The following is a 26,010-nucleotide window of genomic DNA, read 5'->3' on the forward strand; positions in this document are numbered from 1 at the left end:
TCCACACTAGCTGTTAATAATGTGGAAAAGTTACATGACAGAAAATTGGGGGCCCATATAAGCTTCATTCATGTGGTCTGTGGAATCGTCGTTGAAGATGGGAAACTGCTCACCCATTGCATTAAATATTCCTATTTGTTTTTAATTGTGTTTTTAATACTTCTTTCCCACCCCTCTCTTAGATATTGTATTTTATTGTATTACAGTTTGAATTCTATGGAAGCTCAAATTGTAGCATACTAAAAACACAATACAAATGAAATAAAAGAAGCAATAAAAGATTCAGTTGAGAATTGTACACTGTCTAGCAGTGCATTTAACTCAGCAGGTGTAGCTCAGTCAGTAAAGCATGAGACTCTTAATCTCAGGGTCGTGGTTCAAACCCCCCATGTTTGGCAAAAGACTCCTGCATTGCAGGGGGTGGGACTAGATGACCCCTTGGTGTACCTTCCAACTCTACAGTTCTATGGTTTTAGTTGCTAAAACAGGCAGGGGGGAAATGGTGAAGTAGTACACCAAGATAACCAAGCAATGGTCAAGAAGTTTGGGAATCACTGTAACATGTTTTTTAAAATACAGTACTGTATGTTCTGATATCTTTGGAACTGCAGTTGTGAAGATATATGTAAAAGGGAAATGTTTTAAATTAGCGTCCATAGCAATAATGCATGTCGGTTCTTCATTGATTATCCAGTAGAACTAACTACTGTACTCAATATATGTAAGGGAAGAATTTAGCAAGAAACCAAGTTCTGAGGCTCAAGGGTGGTTTTTCACGGGGAAGAAAAAATAATTTTCACAAACTGCCTTTTCCACCTTCGGCTTCTAAAATCTGTTTGCATTCTTTAGATATTTGGGGTTGTGTTTGAAGACTGACCTGTACTGGCAATGATGCGCATATATATATATTCCTGATCACCTTCATAATGGACAGATACTATAAAAAGAACATTTTCTGTGAATTTGAATTACTAATGCTCTGAGAGCACGGAAGAGGAATGCAAACTGGCCCTGTTGCCATGGTGGTGTTACGGGGGAAGAGTTTGTCTTTTCTCCTGGCTATTCTGTGGCACGTGTGCTGTTTTTAATACTGCAGCGCTCTGCTGTGATTGGACAGTATCCTTTCCACCCCGACCCCCATTCATGCACCAGAGTAGCAGAAGGTCAAGAATCCGGTTGTTAAAGGAAACTGTTTTGTTTTGCAGGACTGCATTAAGATTAATGGAGCTTAAGGTAACCGGGGTAATGTTGCTGAGGTTGTTAAATGTGTGTGTGTGTGTGTGTGTGTGTGTGTGCGCACACACACACACCCCTTACAGCAAATGAACTCTTGTTTTTAGGCACAGAAATCCATCGTTGGTGCATCTATACACACACACACACACACACACACACACACACACACACACACACCAAACACCAAACGATGGTTACAAAAGATGCCAGTCCCCTTTCAAATCCTATACTCGTACAGCTCAAAATGAGAACCTAAATAAAGTTTAGAATCGTACCTTGTAAAACATTTAAACACTCAATTATGATTGTCGTTTGCTCTTATGATTGAGAGCTCCCTTTTTTGGTGTGGTGGGGAGTTTGTATGAAAGCACAGAAGCTGGCAACTAACATGATGTAATTGAAAGCACTGGGCTTAATGCTAGACAGTTCAGAATGTGATGGGGAGAAATGTTCTCGGCTTGGACAGAGAAAAGAAGACAATATCTAAAGCCAAAACATTTTCTTACTGCCCAGACAATGACTCCCCAGATGATTCTGCCTTTGATATGTGAGTTACATGTTTTAGAAACTCAGTAAATCTGGTTGGTATATAAATGTTGCTCCCTGCACTGAGATGCATGATAGATGGGCTGCTGCTGCATTATTTCTCAAATGGCTCTAGCTCCACCAAGCCATGGAACACTTTGGCCCATGCTCAACCATGTTGAACAATGGATTTTATGTCAAGCTGTATTCTGAGAACTGAGTATAGTTCCATGTTTCACACTTTAGTGTCCTGCTGACAGTTCTGCCTGTATTTTAGCGTGACACAATTTTGTTGCAGGTTGTAGATAGGGCTAACAGGCTATGATCTGGTTGGCTTCAATTTTCCTAACTCACCCCCAGAGCTCAAGTGTTTTTGAGGGCAGGGGTGGAAAGGTGGCTCAGCTTGTTCCACCTGTGTGCCTCCCACATATATACCACAACCCCATGCCATACAGTCTCATGAGTTTCCATTTTTAATTCTGGAATTTTCTGCTGTGGCCTACCCCAGCCCTCTTCCCTATTATTTTTAATATGAACCAGCCCGAAAAAGGTCCTACAAAGGCTGCTGGCTGCTTTGTAGCTTCTTGAATTGTCCTAATAAATATATTGTGTCCCATCAATGTGTTGATTTTTAAAAATTATTCTACAGACCAATGTGGCTGGAAATATCTCATAAATGGATAAATTCACTTTAAAAGTTTATTATTCTGGTTTATTTAATTTGCAAAATAATGTGTTTTTTTTCTTCCCTGAATCAATTTCTTATAAAAGTTCATCTTTGATAGGCAAAATAGGTAGTTGATTTAACTGTTCTTGGTGTGTGTGTGTGTGTGCGCGCGCTTGTGTAAGAGAGAGAGAAGTAGCACTTAATCACATAGGCTTTTAAATAGGCATTGTTCTGTTCACCTTTTTTGGAAGATGCTGTTGCAAGAAACAAATATTTTCTTCTTGTTTTCAAGCCTTTTTCTCTTTACTCGACGTGTTTGGACAAACTTGAACAGTGAGCGACAGAAGTCGATCATGGAGATCACATTTGCACAGAGTCTACGTGTGGCAAAAATGTAACATTTAAGCAGAAACCACATGGCTTCTAAGCCTAAATTTCATTTTTTAAAACATGTTTCAAGCTTTCACCTTTCTCACATAGGTGTGGAAAGCATGGAGACAGAACAGCCTTGTCTGCAAATATGGTCACTCGCAACACTGAGCCCTATGCGTTTTTCCAAACCAGCCAACTGTCCATTGGTATTTGTTTTCAAAACCATAGAGCCTCTGTTCTTTAGAAAATCACGTTGTTTAGGCTTTTAAAAGCTGGACAGAAGCCACTCCTGGCAATGATGCTGAGATAATTTAACAAACTGTAAATAAATTACTCTTGTTTGTTTAGAAAGATTCCAGAGTAAAAAAAGAAATAAAAAAATTCCTTCAGTAGCACCTTAAAGACCAACTAAGTTTTTATTTTGGTATGAGCTTTCGTGTGCATCTGATGAAGTGTGCATGCACACGAAAGCTCATACCAAAATAAAAACTTAGTTGGTCTTTAAGATGCTACTGAAGGATTTTTTTAATTTTGTTTCGACTCAGACCAACACGGCTACCTACCTGTAACTAAAAAAAGAAAGAAAGAGAAAAATGGACTCTCCTCAAACAAGGTATATTTTCAGCATTTTGTTTCTTCTCCCACAATGCGGGATGAATTCTGTCTTAAGGAAGCTGCTATTTCCCCCTCTACAAAAGACAATGATAGACAATGTGGTGGTGTTGGGAGCAAGGGAGTTTGGAGGCAAAGACCAACATTCAAGGTCTCCATTTCCCCCCTCCCCTGAAGCTATGGCTACTGCTCCAAAGTTAAATCAGACCTTTGAGTTCATACAGGAATGTTCGCCTTGCATTCCACACGCTGAGCCATTTTTATCGTGGGGGCTCAGGAATGTGTTTCCTTTGACTTTTTTAGTGTCTTGGTGGTGGGAAAAGGGGTATAATTCTGGGATTTTTATAAGCAACAGTGCCAGGAATTGTTGCATGATCTTGAAACAGAACATCTTGTGACACAGTTCAGTCTGTCAGGCAAGCATCCTCTGCCATATGGCTTTGTTTAATTAAAATGTACATAGCTGTTGTTGTTTCTGTTTGTTTTAGTCATCTAGTTTGAAGTTTCATTGTCTTGTCAAAAAGTAGACTTCCATTATTGGCTTCCTCAATTTTTTGTGACCTATTAATTCAAGAAGTAGTTACCTAACAAGCATTTTGTGGAAACAAATGTTGAAGTCAAGCTTATCTGAAAGAATGACAAGGAATGCTTTTTTGTTGTGTTGTACAATTATCTCCAGCTATCCTGGGGGGATTTATGTTCAGGATGACTCGTGTTATGTATCTCTTTGTAACAAGAATGTTTCTCAAACTTTTCAAATGTGGCGATAGTGAGGAGGCTTAAATTTACAGTGGTACTTCGGGTTACGTGTTTTCAGGTTGCGGACCGCGGGAAACACGGAAGTACCGGAAAGGGTTAATTCTGGATTTCGCCACATGTGCAGAAGCGCAAAATCACGCTTTGTGCATGCGCAGAAGCGCAAAATCGGGTCACGCATGCAGGTTATGAACGCTGCGGGTTGTGGACGTGCCTCCGTCATGGATAACGTCTGCAACCCGAGGTTCCACTGTAGTCTTATTTTAAAATCCTGCCCCTCAAACCAGCAGGTAAATTTGTGGAGATTCTTGTGTGCAGTGACATGCATCTTGCCAGAGAGACATTAAAGATTTATTTTATGAGACATGTTATACCCTTCCACTTTCCTACCTGGTAACAGGATCCACCTGGCTGAAATACATGGAAGAATATAGCTCAGTAGTAACAGAGCATTTCTTAAGCACAATCATCAATATGCCCAGTTAAAACAGGCCTTGGAACCTCTCTCTGCTGCAAATCAGAGCTGGCTCCATTGAAGCAGTGGGTGTCTGCACTGACTGAATTAAGGTAGCTCCATATATTCATATAAAACTTACTTACCAGCATGTTATGGGATTTTGCGACATTACTCTCTAGCTATAAAAGTTACATTGTTTATGCAATGCTTGTGTTGGTAAATTTGGAAATAAATAAATAAATGTTAGTTTAATTTAACACTTTGATATTGTTACTGTCCGTTTGCTTGTGGGCCAACAAGAAGCTGTGTGAACTGATAAGGGCCTGATGCTATTTGCTCAACAAATCAAGTCATTTCTATCCTGCTTCTCTTTCACACATTATATACACCAGGAGATTCAGCTTTGTCACATTGAAGATTGTGGCCAGTTCCAACTCTCCAAAAACATGTGTATCATATAGGTGCACTCATAAAAGGCCTGTTTGTTGTATTTACACTTTTAGACTGTGTTCAGCCAATCAGTATTGTGGTAGGAAGAATTACTTCTGTCCAGCTAGATGATGTAATCGGGAAGGGACGGCTTTGTGTTTTGTTAGTTGTACTAAGGCATGAGAACAAGTTAGACCTGTTTCAGCTTTCTTAGTGCTACTAATATAATGTGGGAAGAGGTCCTTAGGATAGTAGGTAAATAAATACTTCTAGAAATAAATAAATTTATAGGTCATACTAAGTTCCCTATGATTTTCTAGCCAGGCTTTTGGTGCCACTAAGTCTACTTCAGAAAGTATGTACAGACACATTACCATACCTTCTGTTGTGCATAAAATTTTGGTTTAAATATAGCTATCCCTTAAATATAAAAGGATAGACATTCTCATTTGGGAGAAGCTCATGGCCAGGAGGAATATGAACATTGGTTGCACATCGAACAATAATTTGCCTTCCTACCACATACACGTAGGACACGAGTGACGCTGTGGTCTAAAGTTAACCACAGAGCCGAGGGCTTGCCAATCAGAAGGTCGGCGGTTCAAATCCCCACAACGGGGTGAGCTCCCGTTCCTCGATCCAAACTGCCCACCTAGCAGTTCAAAACCTCGTCAAAGTGCAAGTACAGTGGAACCTCGGTTTATGAACATCTCGGTTTACGAATTTTCGGTTTACGAACGCCGCGGACCCATATGGCATGGATTAATTCACTTTCCATTACTTTCAATGGGAAAGTTCGCTTCAGTTTATAAACGGTTCAGTTTATGAACAGACTTCCGGAACCAATTACACCCATGTTCGGGTTAAGTACGCTTCAGGTTGAGTACTCCGCGGACCCATTTGGAATGGATTAATCCACTTTCCATTACTTTCAATGGGAAAGTTCGCTTCAGTTTATGAACGCTTCAGTTTATGAACAGACTTCTGGAACCAATTGTGTTCATAAACGGAGGTACCACTGTAGATAAATAGGTACCATTCTGGCGGGAAGGTAAACAGCGTTTCCGTGCGGTGCTCTGGTTCGCCAAAAGCGGCTTAGTCATGCTGGCCACATGACCTGGAAGCTGTCTGCGGACAAACGCCGGCTCCCTTGGCCTATAGAGTGAGATGAGTGTGCAACCGCAGAGTCGTCTGCGACTGGACCTAATGGTCAGGGGTACCTTTACCTTTACCTTTTACCTCATACACACCTAATGCATAAACCACCAGCAACTTGAAAATTCATCTGCAGGACCCACTAGGTTATAATTTACTACTTAAGAATCCCTAGTGTCTCAGGACAGAGTATGAGACACAGGACTGAAAAGAGGGATTTCATGGGAAATCCATTTCAAAAATCACAAATGCCCTTTTTCTCAATGGTATTGAAGCACTACAGATCCTTCAATGGGGGTTGCGTGTTGACCGACTTACATTTTTATGTACATTGGAAGAAAAGTTTCCTAGGTGGAGCGGAAGTGGTGTGATGATTAGAATGGGCAGTGTTTGCTTTGTTGTGATTGATAGCTCAATACTATCTGCTGCTATACTTTAGAAGTTACTAAAAATGTTGGGGGGCCTTTTTGGTTTAAAGGAGAATTCCCACTTATGCTGAGGTTCCATCCTGGCCGCTGTGCTTGTTAGCAGGATGCATGGAAGTCCATTCTTACTTGTTCTGCCTCGCCCCATTCCGCCCCCTTTCAGAGCTGAAAATGGTGCGCCTATCAACAGTCGCACACATGCTTTGCTTACAAAGGCACGGTTACCTATTATTATTTATTTGCAGTACAGGAGATATTCACCGAATTCTAGTGCTGTTATTTATTTGGATAGTTGTGAGGGATGATACGCTCTTGGTTTTCACAGAACTGCTTTCAAAGTTAGGAAAAGAGGCTCACTTTGCTAATTTATTCACATAAGTGGCTGATTCCTTGAAATGAACAATGGTGCTAAGCAAATAAATTTACTACTTAGAATTTAGTTTGAACATTGGCTCAGACATGCATTTCTGATAAATGATTCTGTCCAGGAGAGAAATCTGAGAATATTGGCAACACTGCATGTTTTTCTAAGTGGGAAGGACATCCCTAAGGTACAGATGCAGCTGGCTTGAGAAAAAAGGAAAAGAACCAGAGGAAGTTGGTTGTGCCTTTTAAAATGGATATTGATGTTTCAGCAAATACATTCCTGTTTCATGCAGTACTTTGGGTACTGCATGGTTTTGAGTGGGAAGAAGCATAATTCTAAAAGAGAGAGAGAGAGAGGGGGGGGGGAGAAGGAGGTTATTTAGTATCTACTCAGAGTAAATAAGAGTCCTAGTAAATGACTGTCTAATCCAGCACCCTGTATCAATCACATGACAAGTGCAGAAATGTAAAGATAATAGCCCTTGCCCACTGTTGTTTCCCAGTGACTAGTATTTAGGGGCATACTTGTTAGTAGCATATCATTTGTGAATTTGACTGATTTCCTTTTAAAGCCCTCTGGGTTGGTATTGTCGCCTCCTCTTGTTGCAGTGAGTTCCATAGTTGAAGCATGAGCTTCCTTTTGTCTGTCTTGCCTCTCACACAATTAAGCAACATTGGATGACCCTGGGTTCTTCGGTTATGAGAGAAGGAGAAACACTGCCCACACCATGTAGAAACCTTTGTCCTGTCCCGTCTTGCCATTTTTGGGTAAGCTAAAAAGCAAACCTTCCCTCATAGAGAAATTGCACCCTCATCTTTTTGATTGCACTTTCCTGAGCATTTTCCAGCTCTGTGGCATTCTTCTTCTTCTTCTTCTTCTTCTTCTTCTTCTTCTTCTTCTTCTTCTTCTTCTTCTTCTTCTTCTTCTTCTTCTGTAAATGTCTTTCACCTTAATCCATCTGTTGTTTCATTATACAAAATGGGCAACAGCAGAAAACATTAAATTGGGACCGACGAGGGACTCAAGACTCCACTGGAGTTAATTGTTAAAATGCAAAGTTTAACTTTACTGCTTTGTGTTTGTGTGCATACACACATATACACATGGAGGAATGTATTCTGAAGGTAGGTGACTGTGACTTTGCCTTCCCTAACTCCTTTAGTCAGTCTGTAATATCTGTAATCTAATTCTCTGCACTCCTTTGGTGCTTTTGATCTGAAACGAAGGCCATGAATTATGTTTAAAATACCCCTCATGGAGCATGAAATCCAGTAACTTATTGCTCAGGGTTGGCATGTTTTCAAATAACTCTGCTTGGGGCCAGTAATACACAATAACCTTGAGTTTAAGGTGAACTCCTAAATAAATTACAGCATAGCCAGTCAAGGAAATAAAAAACAGTCCCCATTTCTCCACAACCTAGCATATTTTGTAACTATTAACACCTGTAAATGCTTATGTATTTTTCAGAGATCTGTAAAATACCCCCATTTTGTGACCTGTGTGTGTGCGTGTTTAAAGCATAGCTTGAAAATAGTAGGTTTTGTTGTTTTCTTTAAATAGTCTCCCTGGTTTGTGTTTGGCACTGAAGACTGTGGGAGGCAAGACTCATGACAGTTCAAGCAGATTTCATCCAGGCTGTTTCTTGCATTCTGCATGTTTATCATGGTAGGTTCATTTTTAGATGAGTTTTAATAATGCACCTTTCATGTGCCTCTGTGAGAAGTTGATCTTTTAGTGCGGCAGCGCCTATGCTTTGAAAGGCCTCGCCTAACAGCATCAGGCAGGAACCCTCTGTGTTTAAATGCCTGTAACCTTGCTTACAGGGTTGTTGTGAAGCTAAAAATCTCTGTTAGCTCCTTAGAGCAGAGCTTTCCATACTGTGTGTCGCGACACGTTATTGTATCAGCTGCAATGTGTAGGTATGTTTCGTGAACCCTCCCCACACTCCTCCCGGAGCTGGAAAGGTATTAGTGTAACCTCCAGTTTGCTAGTAAAACTGAATTGCTGTGTCGCGAAATGATGCATGTCTAAAAAGTGTGTTACGAACATGAAAAGTTTGGAAAGCTCTGCCTCAGAGGAATGGTGGGTTTAAAATAATGTGTGGAGGATAGGTCTTTATCTTCTTTTTAAGGCATGATAGAAATGCAGTCATATTCTTTAGTCATATTCTGAGCCAGCGACTTAGTTGGGTGCCATTCTACGATTTATTTGCATCTTTTGATTAGAAGACTTTTAGAAAGCACTTAAGTGCATTCTGTATGGTGCCTTGGCCTGGTTTGCACAACACAGTAAGCCGAACAATGGCTTATCAGGACCATGCAAATGTTGTGGGCTCACAGAGAAGCGCTTGCAGCCACTTTGGGCGTCTCTGGTGAGCTAAGTCAGGGTTTGGCTTAACATGTAACCCAAGCTCAGGACTCAAGGTCAAGCTTAGTCCTCACTAACCACAAGCTGTAGCCCAAAACAAGCCTTGAGTCCTGCTTTGAATAACACACTAAGCCAAACTTTGGTTTAGCCCAGTGTGAAGCTAGGACAAAAAGAACCACAAAATCCTGTCCAGGACCCTGCATGTTTATGTGGCCACAGTAGGCCATAGTTTGCAGCAGGCCAACTTTTGGAAACTTGAGTTCAGCCATTTGTTAACCAGCGTTGTTAAACATAACAAGAAAACTTCATGGGACTGACAGTCCGCATCACAGTTTGAGATCCCACCAATGTAATAATAATAATAATTGTTAGGGACTTTCCCAGTTGTACTCCTCAGTCTTGCTAGTCCAGACTTTACTCAGCCACCTTCAATTGAGCTGTTGTTCTATGTGAAAGGTCATTTCTGTCAAGTGAGCTAGTTTAATGTGGCCACTCCTAGATTCTGACAAGTTGTTTTTATAAGGAGATGCCTTAAATGTAATTAACATTCAGCTGTTCTTAATGAAAAAAAATCTACTCTTGTTTTTACTTTTTGAGAAAATTGCTTGTTTTCAAGCCAATGCAGAAGAATGACTGCTTTAGGCATATATATATTTAGAGAGAGAGAGAGAGAGAGAGAGGGAGAGAGAGAGAGAGAGAGAGAGGATTTTTATATTTATTCCTGGTGGTATACCCCATTGAAGCAAATGGGGCTTACTTCTGAGTAGTCCACATAAGACTGCACTGTTTGTGCATTTAACACTGTGTTTTTTAAAGTGGCCTGTGCCAAACCAAATATTTGCATTACATTAGCCTTTAGGATAAAATCCTCTACTGTAGCACTTTTGTGTTAGCTTGTTAGTCCCTTTTCTTTTGTAGAAATCTGAGTAATAATATTTTCCTGCTCCAAGCACGTCTTTAGATTAATGCGATGCATATTTCCCTTCCATGTTTAGACTACTACAGGAATAATGTTCTAAAGTATCACCAAACAGACAAGGTTCGTATTTGTAAAGCACGTAAACTGTTTATGTGTTGGCTGCTAGGGCTTTTCCTACGAGCATTGCTAGTTGTACTGCATTTGGTGAGAAAAAAAATCCTTTTAAACTCAATGTTTCATCTGCCATATAGATAGAAAAAAGATCCATGTATATGTGCAGAGCTCTGTGCCAGTGGATGCTGTGGGAAAAACAGCCTTCATAACATAAGGCTTACAGAAACAGAAGGCTCGTCTTTAACATATGAACATCCAGTTTAAACAAAACCGCAAACCATGGTTTGCTATTAAAGGTACTGTATAAGCCTATGCAGACCTTGGGCTTGTATGTTCCCTCTAACCCAGGCATCCCCAAACTTCGGCCCTCCAGATGTTTTGGACTACAATTCCCATCATCCATGACCACTGGTCCTCTTAGTAGGGATCATGGGAGTTGTAGGCCAAAACATCTGGAGGGCCGCAGTTTGGGGATGCCTGCTCTAACCCATCTCCTGTTCATGGACACCAAAAGCTTCCTATTTTGCTTTTGAACTAACCGCAGTTTCCCTTTGTTCACGGTACTGTGGCTTGCTTTAAACATGCATATTTAATAAATTTGTATATCAGGTTGTGGATGAGAGGTCCGGAAGGTGGCAGCACAAGAACAGGCCTTTTCTGCAGTGGCTCCCTGCCCCCCCCCCAGGACGTTCTGCTGGCGCCTTCATTATACACCTTTGGGGACCAGGCAACACCACTCCTCTTCAACCAGGCCTTTGGCTGATTGACAGCCAATGCCCTTTAAAAATGTGTTGTGGAAGTGGGGATTATTGGGTTCTCTTTGCTTTTGTTTTTATTATGTATTCTATGTTTTTTCTGTTATGATTTTATGTTGTGAACTACCCTGAGATCTACAGATATAGGGCGGTATACAAATTTAATAAGTGAACAAACAAACAAATAAAAATGCTCCTATTACAAAAGGAAGCTTTTTCTGGTGTCAGTAACAAGCGTTTAACAGGTACACCCGGGGAGTTCCATCCACAGCATGTTAAATGCTAGTCCAGTGTTCATCCACATCAACTTTCTGAATATAATATAGTGTAAGATATGAAAAGTTACTTTGTCAATGAAATATGTTGCATAGCCAGAACTGGAGAGCCAAGGGCCCATCCATATCTCAAATATGTACTAGCAGGAGCACATTGATGAAATGTTAGTTTTTTCAGCAAACATGGTGGAGTGGTTGTCTTCTGTTCTTCCAAGTGAAGATGCCTTGGGTTGGTTAGATCACCCAGTGCCTTATAAATTCGCAAGGAAACCAAATTAATGTGCTCTTAACCTTGTATATAATTGAGGAGTTTCATCCATTAGTTTCTAATCTAGTTAATTGTCATGAAGAAGAAAAAGAAAGTGTCCTGTTTCTGGATGGAGTAGAATAAAGGGCTTCAGTGTAACACTACACCACTATAGAGGATTCATGTTACCAATTAATAACTCAGCAATAGAAAGAAGCTTTGGCTTCTTTCATAGAAACGGGTGCAACTGAATGTCTGGGTCATATGTTTCTGAGAAATTTTGGGGAAAAAATTGCTCTCTAATGCCTGTTCCCCCAGAGGAGTTTTTAATCTGAACTTTTGTTTACAACCATGTTTATATTTAAAGGTACCTTTCTTCCCCCATGGCTATTCAGCATCCTTTCCTCCTGAAATAATTTATTATACCTTTAGTTCATGCTTTGCATGATATCAGAAGGGCTGTGCATGAAGAACTCCTGATCACCCTTTCAAAATCAGTCCTCTGCATTGCCAAGAAACAAACTTAAGAGAATGGTTGCCCATTCTTGAAAGAAAACATCAGCAGCACTGTATATGTTCAGTTGGCCAATATCTATGTAAATTCTAAGAGTGTTTAGTTAGTTCTACTGCATTGCTGTAACAACTATAACAATAAATGGAGCCGCTACATATAAAATTCTGCAACCTTTTTCTTTGGGTAGAGATCAAGTGTTGGGCAGCCACTGTTAGCTTGTGGTTGCACGTACACACATACAACAAACGAGTAGGGATGAAATGGTTTCTCCCTTTGGAAATAAATAAATAATGTTGGAAGGACCCTGAGGCAATGCAGGAATATGCTGCTGTCCCTTACAGGGCTCGAACCTGCAACCTTGGCATTACCAACACCATGCTCTTACTGTTAAAGTCTAGCCAGCTGAGCTATACCTATCTCTGGCTTTTCATACTGCTTTAAAACTTGTTTTAGCTGCTTTTATGGCATGTGCTTTTATGGCTTTTTATGACGCGGGTGGTGCTGTGGGTTAAACCACAGGGCCTAGGGCTTGCCGATCAGAAGGTCAGTGGTTCGAATCCCCACAACGGGGTGAGCTCCCGTTGCTCGGTCCCAGCTCCTGCCAACCTTGCAGTTCGAAAGCATGTCAAAGTGCAAGTAGAAAAATAGGTACCGCTACTCTGGTTAGCTAGAAGTGGCTTAGTCATGCTGGCCACATGACCCAGAAGCTGTACACTGGCTCCCTCGGCCAATAAAGCGAGATGAGCACCGCAACCCCAGAGTTGTCTGCAACTGGACCTAATGGTCAGGGGGCCCTTTACCTTTATGCCATGTGCATCATTTTTGAGATGAATGTAAAAAGTTATTCATAAATTATAGTAATGTAATGTAAAAAGTTATTCTTAAATTATAGTAATCTGAAATGTCCAAAAGTCAGTGTCGGGAGGCATGGTAGAGTCTCTAGAATGTTTTCATACTACGAACAACATATTATAACTTAGGGCGTGAATTGCAAACAGCTGCTTCTGTCTGCCAGACAAGCTCCAGCAAGCCCCGAGCACTGTGAAACACCATGTAGTGCAAAGAGCTGTCTCCCCTCACTCCCGGACTGGAACAGAAGCGGAGAGCTACAGCTCTTAAGATGTGAGGAATTGTGGTTTCCCCCATCAGTTAAGGATCGTTGCTTGACTGGGGCCTCTACAGGCAGTGTGGAACTGGGCAGAGAAATTTTGGATTGTGGCCCTGGCTTCTCATTAAAAAAAATGAATGGGACACAACTGAGGTGGGGGTTTATTGGGGGGGGTAGATTTATACACACACCCCATTTAATTCCAGCACTTTTTCAAAATGGTCAGCTGAACAAAATCTTTCTCAGTTGTCAAAAATTACCACCATGGTAGAATCCAAATGTTTTCCTTTTTCTGACAAAAGGCCAGGCACCTTTTTGAATCCAGAGTCTGAAGTCTTATAACATGTGAAAAATTCAGAAGCAAACTTACTAATATAAGCTTTTCGATTCAGCATTTGAATCTTTGGTGGGAAGGGGGCAAATATTTGATCAAGCATGCTTTCCACGTTCCTTTATATGAAAAGTTATAATCGTTTTCACAGTGTCAGTTGCAGTGTCTAAAACGTAGTGACTAGCTTAAAACAAAACAAAACAAAAAAGATAGTTAGCCATCATATATTTCTTGTTTCATATCTGAACTTCAGGAATAAATGACTAAGCATTGCATAGTCCTGAAATCTTGATGCCTGTGAGGTCTGTGTAGTTTCATATAGCCTCCGGTACGAATTCGTACTCTGCCGCTAATTAAAACTGCATTATTTCCCTAACGTTTGATCCCTGAAGCGCATGCCATTCTTACACTTAACCTTTTATTTGAGAATGTGAAAAAGGAAAAACATCTTTCCTCTCCGAAAAAGCCCTTATCCTTCTTGGTAGTGGCGCCCGCCCTGTGTAACGCCCTCCCAACCGATGTCAAGGAAATAATCTGACTTTTAGAAGACATCTGAAGGCAGCCCTGTTTAGGGAAGTTTTTAATGTTTGGTGTTTTATTGTGTTTTTAATATTTTTGTTGGAAGGCGCCCAGAGTGACTGGGGAAACCCAGCCAGATGGGCGGAATATAAACAATAAATTATTATTATTATTATTTATTTATTTCTGCTTTTCTCTGTTTTGAGTCTGCCTCCCGGTAGCACGGGGTAGTTGCGTTCTTGATTCATGCAAAGATGCAACAGGCAGCCTTCTCTTATGGTTTGACGCTTTGGTCTCTCAGAACCCAATTAATTATTTAACTTTAATTTTATTTCTCATTACACATAGTGTGGGAATACAGAACCGAAGGATTAATATTTGATCATAGCTTGATAATGTAGTGAAAGCATTCTGTCTTCCTGGGTAAGCCTAGATTACAGAGGCAACAGGTTTTATCTACCTTTAAAACCTTGCCTTGAATTATTCACACTGTTCACTCTTTGTTAGAGGTGTTCCTGTAACAAATCTTACAGGCGGGCTGCTCCAAGTGATCCTAAGCAGATTATGTAAAAAAAATTAAAAATTTTTTTAAAAGATTATTCTTGAAGGACCTCCCCCCAGTTTTATCTACTGCTGCATTTATTTCTTTTAAAAACTTGTCTGCTTTTCATCCAAAGAAGGCTGCTCCTGGCAAAGCAGCAAAAATAAAAATAGATGCAGTTGTGTCTATCAGATGTGAAAAAAGGTAGTGATTTCATGGCAATTATACTTTCCAAGTGTTATAGATGCAGCAGTATGCACTATTTGTGGTGGCTTGATGGGGCAGGGGGGATGAAGTAGGAAGTAGGAACATAGCTCTCCCAAACAGTGTCTAATAAGATAATAGCGTTTAAATCCCGTTAAAAACTGGTCAGGGAATCATTGCAAAATATTAGTACCTCTCTAATCCTTTCAAGTGTAATGATATACTTCCTTCCTTGCCTAATGTACAAAATACTGATCCACTGCCATCTCCTATTCACTGCAATGCAAGAGGCCACCATTCTTTGTCTCACTCTTTTTTAACTTGAATTTTTGTAAACTGCTATGAAATCATTTGAGAAAAACTCATCATATAAAGGTTCCAAGTAAATACATGAAGTTTGTCAGTAGTGGTTCCATATATCATGGCCCCGGACTACGATCCCTCTTGCCCTTTGACGGAAAGCCCTGACTACTCCTAGGATGAAGAAGGTGGCATTCCTGAATCCCCATCTTAAGGCAGACAGAAAAATGATTGCCCCACTGAAGATTTTCATATAGGAGCCCAAGGCCTCCATCCCCTTCTTGTAAGGAAATAACTCTGCCCTCAACTGAATACTCTTTAAATCCTTTCCAGAACCACCTGCAGCCCAGGAGGACCCTCCAGCATCACACCACATGCAAGGGCTGCAGAAGGCCTCCTATCCCTGCAGAAATTACCACAGACCACATGAGCCAGACTCTACACACACACATCTCCACCTTCAGAGTTTAACACCATTAGTTTACTCCAGACAAATGCTGGAGGAAACTAATTTTCCTGCTTTCAGTGAGTTTGGCCCAGTCTTGAATGCACCCCACATGACCTGTCATTGGTTCTGAACATTTGCTGCCTCACCTGCACGTTGTCACACCTGGCCAAAGCACTCCTGCTGGCTTCAGCTGGGAAGGAAGAGAACGTAAACTTTTGCAATGTTTTTGCTCCATGCTTCCTAAACTTAAGTGACCCTTGACCATGCTTATGTGGCAATCTTCCATCTTTTTTCTTCAGATCTACTTAGGTCCGGCTTCAATGAATAAGTGAGTGCTTCCAGATTTCTTTCTTTCTTTCTTTCTTTCTTTCTTTCTTTCTTTCTTTCTTTCTTTCTTTCTTTCTTTCTTTCTCATATTCCCTCTTACTTCTTTTATTCTCTTTGAATGTTTCAGTACTTCCTATACCACACAGAGCAAGCCTCCAGAGTTTTCGTCTCAGAAATTTCATGACAAACATGAAATGTCAATGACTTGTCCTTGAGCGAGTCCTTGCCAAATTCACTCATCCGTAGTAAATCAGAAGTGTTTGGTTCATTGATTCTTTGGCGGTCACCATTCAAAATGGGATATTTGTTATCCCTACTCTTTTCATTCCCCCCCAAAAAAGTTATACCATACTAATTTCAATAGAACTTAGTTTGAAGAAAGTGAATCAAGGACTTTTGGTACCAACATCTTTTACATTTCTTTTTTTTTTCATTTGTCACATCTTCCCTCAAGATGGTGCTTTAAATGTGAGGAAATCACATTTTCTAAGTACTCACAAAATATTATTTGGACCCATTTCAGTCTGGCTTTTGATTCTATTTCAGTACTGAGAGAGCTCTGGTTAGTGACCTATCTTGAGAGAGGAACAGGAGGCATGTGACGACCCTGTTGATCTCAGTCTTTCAGAGGCTTTGGTACCATCAGCCATGGTAACCACCTGGAGCAGGTTGAGAGTTGCAGACACCATGATGTGGTGTTTTCAGTCAAACCTGCAGGGCTATTAGTAGACAGCAGCATTGGGGGACTCCTCCCTGGTCCCATGAGAGTTGTGCTGTGGATCTATGCAGATTTTATTCTGTGAGCTTAGCATTTATATGAAGCTGTTGTGAGCAGTCATCGGGATTTTGTGCCACCACCATGGAGATGACATTCATCTATACCAGCCTGGAGGTGGTAATGGGGTGGGTCGAGGGATAGTAAAATGATGCTGAATCACAACTAGACAGAGACAGAATCACTCCCCCCCCTTGAAAGACCGGGGGCGGTACTTTGTCTCTTGAGCCCTTGGTGGTGTCAGTTGCAAGGGGTTCCTATTTCCAGGCTGTAGCTGATTGAGAGCGACAGCTGTTCCTGTACTGAGATAGCCTTGCCATTGTACTACATCCTCTAGCAAACTTCACACCTGGATTAGTTCTGGTTACAGGTAGGTAGCCGTGTTTTGGCCTACAACTCCCATGATCCCTAGCTAACAGGACCAGTGGACGGGGAAGATGGGAATTGTAGTCCAAAACATCTGGAGGGCCGAAGTTTGGGGGTGCCTGCTGTAGACCATTTTGTACCATTAAGCTGGCATTAATTTATCCTCCTTAACAGATGGTCACTGTTGATATTTTTCAAAGAGTTGTATTCCGCTTGTCCTAATGCGTCTCAGTAAATCCATGACTGAGCAGGCATGTAACCCTGGGCCCTTCCACACCTAAGAGCAACTTTTTTGTCCCCAGGACTTCTGTTGCCTTTTATCAAACAAAAGAATCTGCTGGGAAGAAACAATAATATATGAACTTCCATTTTGTTCGGCTGCTCTGTGTGTGGTCCACACAGAAGTACTGAGAAAGCATAATTAGCCTGCATATTGGCACTGCTGATCTTGAAATTTAACCCTGTTGTACTTTCAACTGAGCACTGAGGACAACCTATTAAAAGTTAATATTTAGTTCTAATGCAGTTTCTTTCAGAACAAAGATTTGAGGGGGGGGGCTGTAGCATTATAGAAAGTTGCTGATTAAATTTTACTTTAAAGGTTTACTGTTGTATAGATTTTCTTCTTCAGTAGGGATAGACATATGTGTGGAATTTAAAGCCAAAAAAGGGACATTGATAGTTATGTGTGTTGACTGCTTTCTTCCTCCAACATCCTTCCTGAACAGTTCAGTTTGGGACATGATAATTCAACACAGGATGTTGTTGGGAAGGCTTTGGGCAGCAATCCTATGGAGATATACAGAAGGCATTGCATATGCTTAGCTTGTAGAAGACTACAGGAAATAGGTTGACAATTTTTGGTGGAGGAAAAAAAACACACATTTCTTAACCTTTCTATTGTGGACAGGATGATTTATTTATTTATTTTATTTAAATACTGAATGGTTTAAACATTAGCTAGCCAAGCTCAGTTACTAGAGCATGAAACTCTTGATGTGGAGGTCATGGGTTCAAATGAAATGTTCCCTCATTGCAGGGGGTTTGACTAAATGACCCTCATGGCCCCTTCCAACTCCACACAAGTCAAAACAATTATGTAAGGGAGGTGAAAATTCTGAATGTACAGCTAAATCAAAGGAGCAGGAACTGATTTCTGTATGATAGGCTTTTGTCTGACAGAAATGTCATTACAAAGCTTCACGTTTTCAAGCAAACCTGCTGAAACTCCACGTTCTGTTGTAAATCAAAATGGGCTCCAGTTCTTTCTTTCTTGTTTTCCCTCTTTGCCATCACGTGTTCTCTCTGTGTGTATTTGGTAAATATGAAGAAATAGAAAAATATTTTCCCTTTCCTGACACATTTATATCCCCCCCCCCGCAGTTGTGCAATAGTTTTCATGAAGGTGTTTGGCAACAGAAAAATCTTCTCTTTCCTTTTGGGCAAAGTGTACATTATAAACAGTAATCTGATATGGCAAAGGATATTCATGCCTGGAGTAGAAAATAATCAGAAGCAATAGAAAAATGTAATGAGTTAAAACAGGGCAAGAAATAGTAGGTAATGGGTGAATATGTCCATTGCATTCCTCCTTTGCAATGAAGATTCCCTCAGAGATTTGATAACTTAAATGATTTCATTGTTAATTCAAGGAGACTGCATTTCCTCCCACAAAGTATGCTTGCATTTGGACTTTCCAACACCCAGCCTAATCTTTTGTAAATCTTTTAAAATCAACATTTCTTTAAAAGCCACCAGCCTATTTTTATTTAAAATTCATTTTAGCCCTTAAAAAATTGTTGCACCACTTCTCTTTATTTGGTAGCAGAGGGAGGGAATGCTTTTGAGCCCAGGGAATGCTTATTTGTACCCTTGTGTTGTGCTTTGTACTTGAGCAGATGCCTGTAGGGTATGTGATATGTGGAATGTGTTGTGTCCCCACCCCCTGCTGAAAGAAAAATGCTTGGAGGGGGGTAACTGAACCCTCTGCAATCAGTGTGCTGCCAACCTTAAAGGAAAAAAAACAAAACAAATAGCCTCTCCTGGGAAAACAATGGAGATTCTTTGCAGGCCTGATTCTTGTTAGAGAAACTCTTGTCTTAAAGACTGGGAGGTTTGATTCTTGACATAGAGAAATCCTGTCTCTGCTGGTTAATTGTTTTGCCCTCCCAGCTGCGTTTGCGCTTTGCCATGGGGTTTAGGCGAACAACTGATTTGTGTGTTATTTTGTGCGTGTTATGTTTGTGGGTTGAATGCCGAGCTTCTGATCCTCTTTAAGGCTTTGGAAGGACAAAACAATATGAAACTTCTGCTTCTCATTTCCCCCCCCCCCTTTCCACCTCTGGAGGACGTTTGCAGTTCCCATTTCCTCCAGCATTTTTCAGATGTGTTTTTCATTATTTGCATAGTACACCTGGTCACACCCTTGTACTTAAGGAATTCATTATAAAGAAGTAATATAGAACAGAAAATTTCAGTTTTGCAGTTTTGCACAAATTTCATTTGTTCCAAGTGGACTGAATTCCAAGTTCTCCTTTGGCCTTTAAAACCTGAAAAGTTTGTAAGCGAGTTACCTTGAGGACTCCCTTTCTCCCATAAGAGCCTGCCTTGTTGCTGTCCAAGAAGCAGTGCCTGCATGAGAAGAGGGTCTTCACAGTGGTGGCAGTGGAACTGCAAGTCCCTTCCAAAAGAGGCTCGTTTGATTTCCTCATTATTAGAAGTTAGGCAGAAATTCAAAAAGTTGCTGCTTTGAGGTCAAATTGAATTTGTTGTTTCGTTCAATGCTTTGGCTGCCCCTTGTCACTCCTTTGCTTCTATATACAAGTTTTACTGTTTTATTCTGCTTTTAATTTCTTGGTTTGTAATGCTGTTAGCCCTGTTATCAGTCCCTATGTGGTAGAGAGGTGAAATACAAACAATTTTAGAGTAAGCAACTTCTCTCTTTTAACTTCAAACTTATTTTTATTTTTCAGATTGAAGAGGGCAGCAAAGCGGCAGCTGCCGACAAGCTGCTGGCTGGGGATGAAATTGTCAGCATCAATGATGTGGACCTCTCTGGGTTCAGGCAAGAAGCCATCTGCCTGGTGAAAGGTTCGCACAAGTCGCTAAAGCTTGTAGTGAAAAGGTAAGGTTTGTGATTCACAAAGACAGAGACTAAAGTTCGTTCTTGGTAGAGTCAACTTGCTGGCCGAGAACTAGACAAAAGTCTTTCCTTTTCACTTTTCAGAATCTCATCTGAGTTAATTGGGTTTGGTTTTTTTTCAAAAAATAACTTCACATGGTATATTATTGTGTGTTGTTGAATGGTTAATTCCCATTCAGTTTTAACTAGGACCAATGGTCTGGACTGGAGAAACCAAATGTTTTTCAGGTTTCTGTTCGCACTTCTTAGCCCAAGTAATCCCACAATGCATAGGATTCAGATTTGGGCATACCTCTGCAAACATCCTCCAGTTTAAAAGAAGTGATGTACAAGTAACCAAGCTTCACAAATCCTTTTCAGGATTCTCAGAACTGGCTTGTTGTAGGGTGACATGGCAAGCCGTCAGCAAAGGCTAGCTTATTCTCAGTGTTCCCACAGGCTCACATAGTCCCATGAAGAGATTCTGAGTAGCATGGAAAAAGAACATGCCAATTACTAAAGAAGGCTGTGGAGTCTTCAGAGCCCATCTCAGCAACAAACCTCAACCTTACAGCCTCTGGCTCATGTTCTGTATTAGGTCCTATTTCACCATGTGCCTGCTCTTAAGCCTTCAGTCGATCCTTACCTTTGTCACACCAGGCTTCACACTTTGTTCACTGCTGGTCATGCTGACTGGGGCTGATAAAATTCAACAACATCTTGAGCACACTGTGTAAGCTGCCTCTGCTTAAGATACAATCTATGGGGCTAAATTAAGAGGCTATTGAATAATTGCAAGGTGCTCTCCACTAGTGGTGCTGGATCTCAGTGAAAATACAGTAGAGTTGTACCTTGGATCCCGAATGCCTTGTGAGTCTAATGTTTTGGAGTTAGAAGTGAAATAGAAAATGGGAGAAAACACTTTTAAAACCATGAAGAATAAGGAGGAAATGAAGGGGAAGAACTCTGGTGGGGTGGGGAAATGGAGAATCCTCATGAAGTTGCCCACCTATGCACTAAAATATAATTTAGCATTATATGGATGAGCATCCACAAGCTTGATGCAAAGCACTGGCCTTGTTCACATCCCTTTCCTTCTCCAAGACTTCTGCCAAGTTTAATTTTGCTTTCAAATAATCTTAGTGTTAAGATCATGATTGAATACAAACAATGATGCTGAACAAGCCAACTTCAAACCATGAGCTATGAAATTGGCTTGTTTTAACTGTGCGTGCGCAGATGCCATTTTCAGCACCACTCGGCAAGTCCCCATGCCACACACTGCTGGTTTGGCGCGGCGCGGGGACTTGCCGACCGGCAGCTCGGTGACCGGGCAGCTTGTGGGCCGGATAAACAATGCCTGTTTCTGGATGTATATAAGTAATGCTTCATTGATGTACTATGCTTATTTATCCTCAGTCACTTATCTGTAACAAAAAATAAGGGCAGAAATGAAAGTGATCACTGAGATTCCTAGAGACAACGACCTGCTTATTTCTCATGTTTGCTCTGGGATAAAATATTACAACAGTCTTTAAAAATGCTTTAAAAATAGTTTTGGTGTGGATTAGCGCACAAAATAAAGAAAGCAGATGGCGCTATAACCCAGATAATATGAATAGTTTCAGGGAGTTCTACCAAAAGTTATATTGCCCAGGAACCAATAAATTATATCAAAACCCCATCTGGAATATATTATAATTCATATCTACTTGATCTTACATTGGCTTCTACTTTGGGCAGGGAGGAAAGAACATTTAATACACAATCTATGTTCTAAGCAATGGAGCGATCTTCATGATCTGTTTATTTGGAGCCCTTGACATTTTCAGACATTCCACAACATAACTCATTGCTTAGCAAGCTATCAGCTTTAAGGTAGCTTCCCTTTAGGAGACATTTCTCTCCTTTAGATATGCAGATGTTCATAACTTACAAAAGTTAGTCATGTTTGGATATTTTACTTACATCTGCTTCTAGGCACTGGGTTAATGCTTCTTGCTGGCAAAATATTCTAGGCCTATTCTCCATTTACTGTGGCAGTGAAGATGTCAAAATCCATGTGGGGAATATTAGAAAAGGGTTTAAAATAAAACTACCAGTATAATAATGTAGAATACTCTTGTGCTCAGGTCCTGCTTGTGTGTTTCCCACAGGCATCTGATTGGCCTTTGGCCTGATCCTGCAGGCTCTTCTTCTGTATGTATGAACCATGATAGTTCAAACACATAATCTCTTGCTGCTGCTATCATGGACATGTGTGAACACATTCTTACTGATGTACATCACAAGGGATGTTTAGGCATAGTGAAGTGATAACAGTTCCCATACTCCTCGGTCTAAAATCTTTGCAGCCTAAATGTACTTTTCTCTGCTCAGTTTGTTGTTGAAACAACAATTGTTAGTCACATGCAGTATACAGTATAATAATTTATCACTAAGGTCACAGTGTTCTATCTCTGTCCAGCTGTACCTCACTGAAAATGGTCTGCCCCATTAACTTGTGATGGAATGCTAGTCTTTTCCTAGTATTTTGCTGTTCTTTGACCATGTCTCCGGGTGTCAAGCCACAGCTGGATGCTTTCTACCCCTTTGCAACACTCTCCATTTAGTTAACCGTCGTCCACAACTTGCAGTAACCCGAGAAATTAACTCGAACCTTCTGGAAAAGGAGTTAGAATTCAGTTTGTAAGGAGTTACACATGTGTTTGGCGACTTGCAAGAGCCGAAGCAGCTTTTTGTTTGTTAAATGAAAGTTTTGTTTATCATATTCTCCCTCTGTCCATTTCTCCTCCCTTCTCCCTGTTCTTTTCTACTCTTTCTGTCAATAGCCTGGTTCACACTTCATAAGCCATAGTCTGAAACAAACCTATGCTGTAGTGTAAACAAGCTGTGTGCTATTGCATGTTGCTCAAATCATGCCTCTCCCACTCCATCCTTTCCTAAGCTGGAAAGGAAGAAACCCTGGAACCAGCATTTGTGGTTTGTTGCTCTCCTAACAAACTGACATGCTCCTTCTTCATGATAAGCCATTTCAGACTGTGGCTTACTGTGACCTGTGAACAGGACAAACATGTAGACAATTAAGAATCAGGTTTAAAAAAAATAACACCCAAGCAGAAAAAGCACTTGAGGAACTGCATTTTTCAATTCTTCCCCTTATGAAAAAATACTTGTGGGCAAAGCTAGACTAAAGTTCCCGGTGCCTTGATTTCTGGTTTTCCCTGTCTCTGTCGCTGGGCCATTGACTCATACGCTCTCTTACCTACATTTGGAAGATGAGGAAGGGTGCGGAAGGGATTGCACCATAGGTTGTTAAAATAAATAAATAAATAAATGAGTGTTGTCTGTAAAGCACTATTTCAGCAAACCCCGTTCAGAATTTCCTTCCTTCCTGTTAAGTATTTTTTTCAGGGATAAGCATCTTGCTTCTGCACTGGTCATCAAATAGTATTTTCGTCACTTTCCTTTGAATCAAGCTCAGCAAAGCTTATTTGGGGAGATGCTAGAACTCTCCTGTGTTGATTTTATTTCTAGAATGGATGTGCTTCCTTCTATGATGGGGAAAGGCATACGGAGAAACAAGTAGATGGCTCTGCTGTGCTAGTGCTCTTAACAAAGAAACTTTTTAGAAGGAAAAACTACTCCTGTTCTTTTGTTAACCAAAGAAAGCTTGCCATCAAAGCCTAAAACCCTACGTACTATTAAAAATACCAAAGAATTATACTACCTTATATTTAGCTGTTTAGACCCATTGAAGCATGAATTCGGTGTTGTGCATGCCACCTGTGGCAATTCAGTTATTTGGTCATGATGGCATCTGAGGGATCTGCAGTCGTAGATCATGCGCTCTCACTTCCAGTCCTAGATGTGAGGTCATCTCCTCGCCATCAACCATGGTTTGTGCCAGTAGAAATGTAGCACTGCACCATGGTTAAAGCAAACTATGGAAATCCACGGTCATGCGACGTGCTCTCAGTTCCCTTAACCATGGTTAAGATGTCAGAAACGTTCAGGGGCAGGCATAAATCCCATTCTGAATTGAGGGGTAGAAAGATTTTCACAGGCCAAATAAGTCTGAAGGGTGCAACACATTCCTTAAATATTTGGGCCACTTTCCCCCCTTCATGGTGCTGGTTCTGGCTTTGTGAACACCCAGTATAAGGACAAGTCACCCACGTATGCTGAGGATTACAGGTGGGCAGAGTGCTGTTGCAACCATGGTTCTGCCATGGTTGGCCAAAGTGAGAGTGAGATGCTAGATGGACCTTGAAGAAGAAAGGGAAGCAAAACCAGCTACGGTATCCCAAGCGCCATCTACTGGCACAATTTCCCCCAGACATACAAAGCTTTGGCTGGACTTAGAACCCGCGGAGGTAATTAAAGAAAAAAACCCAGCACACATTAAATCATATTATGTAGCTTAAAGTATGGAGTTAGTATGCTTTTTATCCAACAGAATAAATTGACCAGGATTATTTAAAATAAATAAATAATGCATGACACCACAAATAGAAAGATGGGAGAAAAATTAAAAAGGAACTTCAAAGTTGAAACTCTATCCTCACTTAATTTGTAAGCCCCATTGAATTCAGTGGGGCATACCTTTAAGTCAGCATGTAGGGGATTGCAATGTAAGGTTCATAACAAGTAAAGTGCATAACAAATTTTAATAATGCCAGAATCCACAGTTGGGCAATGCCTTTATTAGGACCAAGCGGAATGTTACAAGATATTGGGAAGCTTTTGAATTCTTCAAAACTCAGTATCAGGAAAGATGTTAAACTAAGGAAGGTTGCCACTATTTTTGTGACATTTCGGTTGGTACTAATGAAACTGCTGCCCAATGTGGACACCAGGCGAAAATGTTTCTCTTCAACCAGGTGTTTGGCTGATTAACATATGATGGCCTTTAAAATGTGGGGAGAGGAGGGTTATTAGTTTGTTTGCTTTTGTTTCTGCTTTGTTATGTATTTCGTGCTTTCATTTTATATTTTTTTATGTTGTGAACTGCCCTGTGATCTTCAGATGAAGGACAATATACAAATTAATAATAATAAATAAATTTAATATTTTTTTATTTATACCCCGGGCTTTCCTGGTTCAGAAACCCAGGCTCAGGACGGCTAACAACAAATTTAAAATACTTAATTGTAATACAACATAAAAGCAGCATAAAATACAGTATAAAACAAACAAATTAAATAAAATTAAACAAACAAACAAATTAAGCCATAATCTGGTTTAACATGTTGCGTTAAATGGGTTTATCTGTTACAGGCGTTAATGCTAGTGAATGCATTGCAATTTGTGGTAATTAGTTGCATTGATGAGTTCACCTTGGTTGGGTAGCAACATTATAGGAAATCTTTTCCTGTGTTCTACCATATTGCTGATAACTATTGTGGTGCTTTGTTGTGTGTGAACTGCTTAATATGTATTTGTTCTGAATCTCTAGTGTTGCAAGTCATTGAAATACGTGCACACAGGCATTCACAGAGTGGGATCTCTGATGTCTAGAACACAAGGTCTCCTGTTTGCAGGCTGCAATTCCCAGATGTTGTGTTCTTTAAAGCCTATTGATGTGTTTTCATTTAGGCACTTTGGGGAGACATGCTGACTTTGAGTTAAACATGATTCCATGATTCTACGTGCCTACGTGTTTTAAATGAAAGTGTCATGTGGTGCTGAACTTCCTTTCTCTTTTTCATTTGGATGCTAATGGAATGGTAGTACATTTGGAAAAAAAATACAAACACAAATAGTGTAAACAGT

At 40.5% G+C, this 26,010-nt stretch overlaps 1 protein-coding gene across 2 annotated transcripts in view; it reads left to right on the forward strand.

Annotated features, from left to right (window-relative positions):
* The window catches only part of SHROOM2 (shroom family member 2), a 110,463-nt gene that overhangs the window by 33,694 nt on the left and 50,759 nt on the right, over nucleotides 1–26,010 (forward strand). For both annotated transcript variants that reach the window (XM_035114461.2, XM_035114460.2), the window contains exon 2: nucleotides 20,087–20,238. In XM_035114461.2, coding sequence (XP_034970352.2) covers nucleotides 20,087–20,238 — 152 coding nt within the window. The remainder of the gene's footprint in view (nucleotides 1–20,086; nucleotides 20,239–26,010) is intronic.

The sequence above is a fragment of the Zootoca vivipara genome, chromosome 4 (genome assembly GCF_963506605.1).
Source record: "Zootoca vivipara chromosome 4, rZooViv1.1, whole genome shotgun sequence".
In the NCBI taxonomy this organism is placed as follows: Eukaryota; Metazoa; Chordata; class Lepidosauria; order Squamata; family Lacertidae; genus Zootoca; species Zootoca vivipara.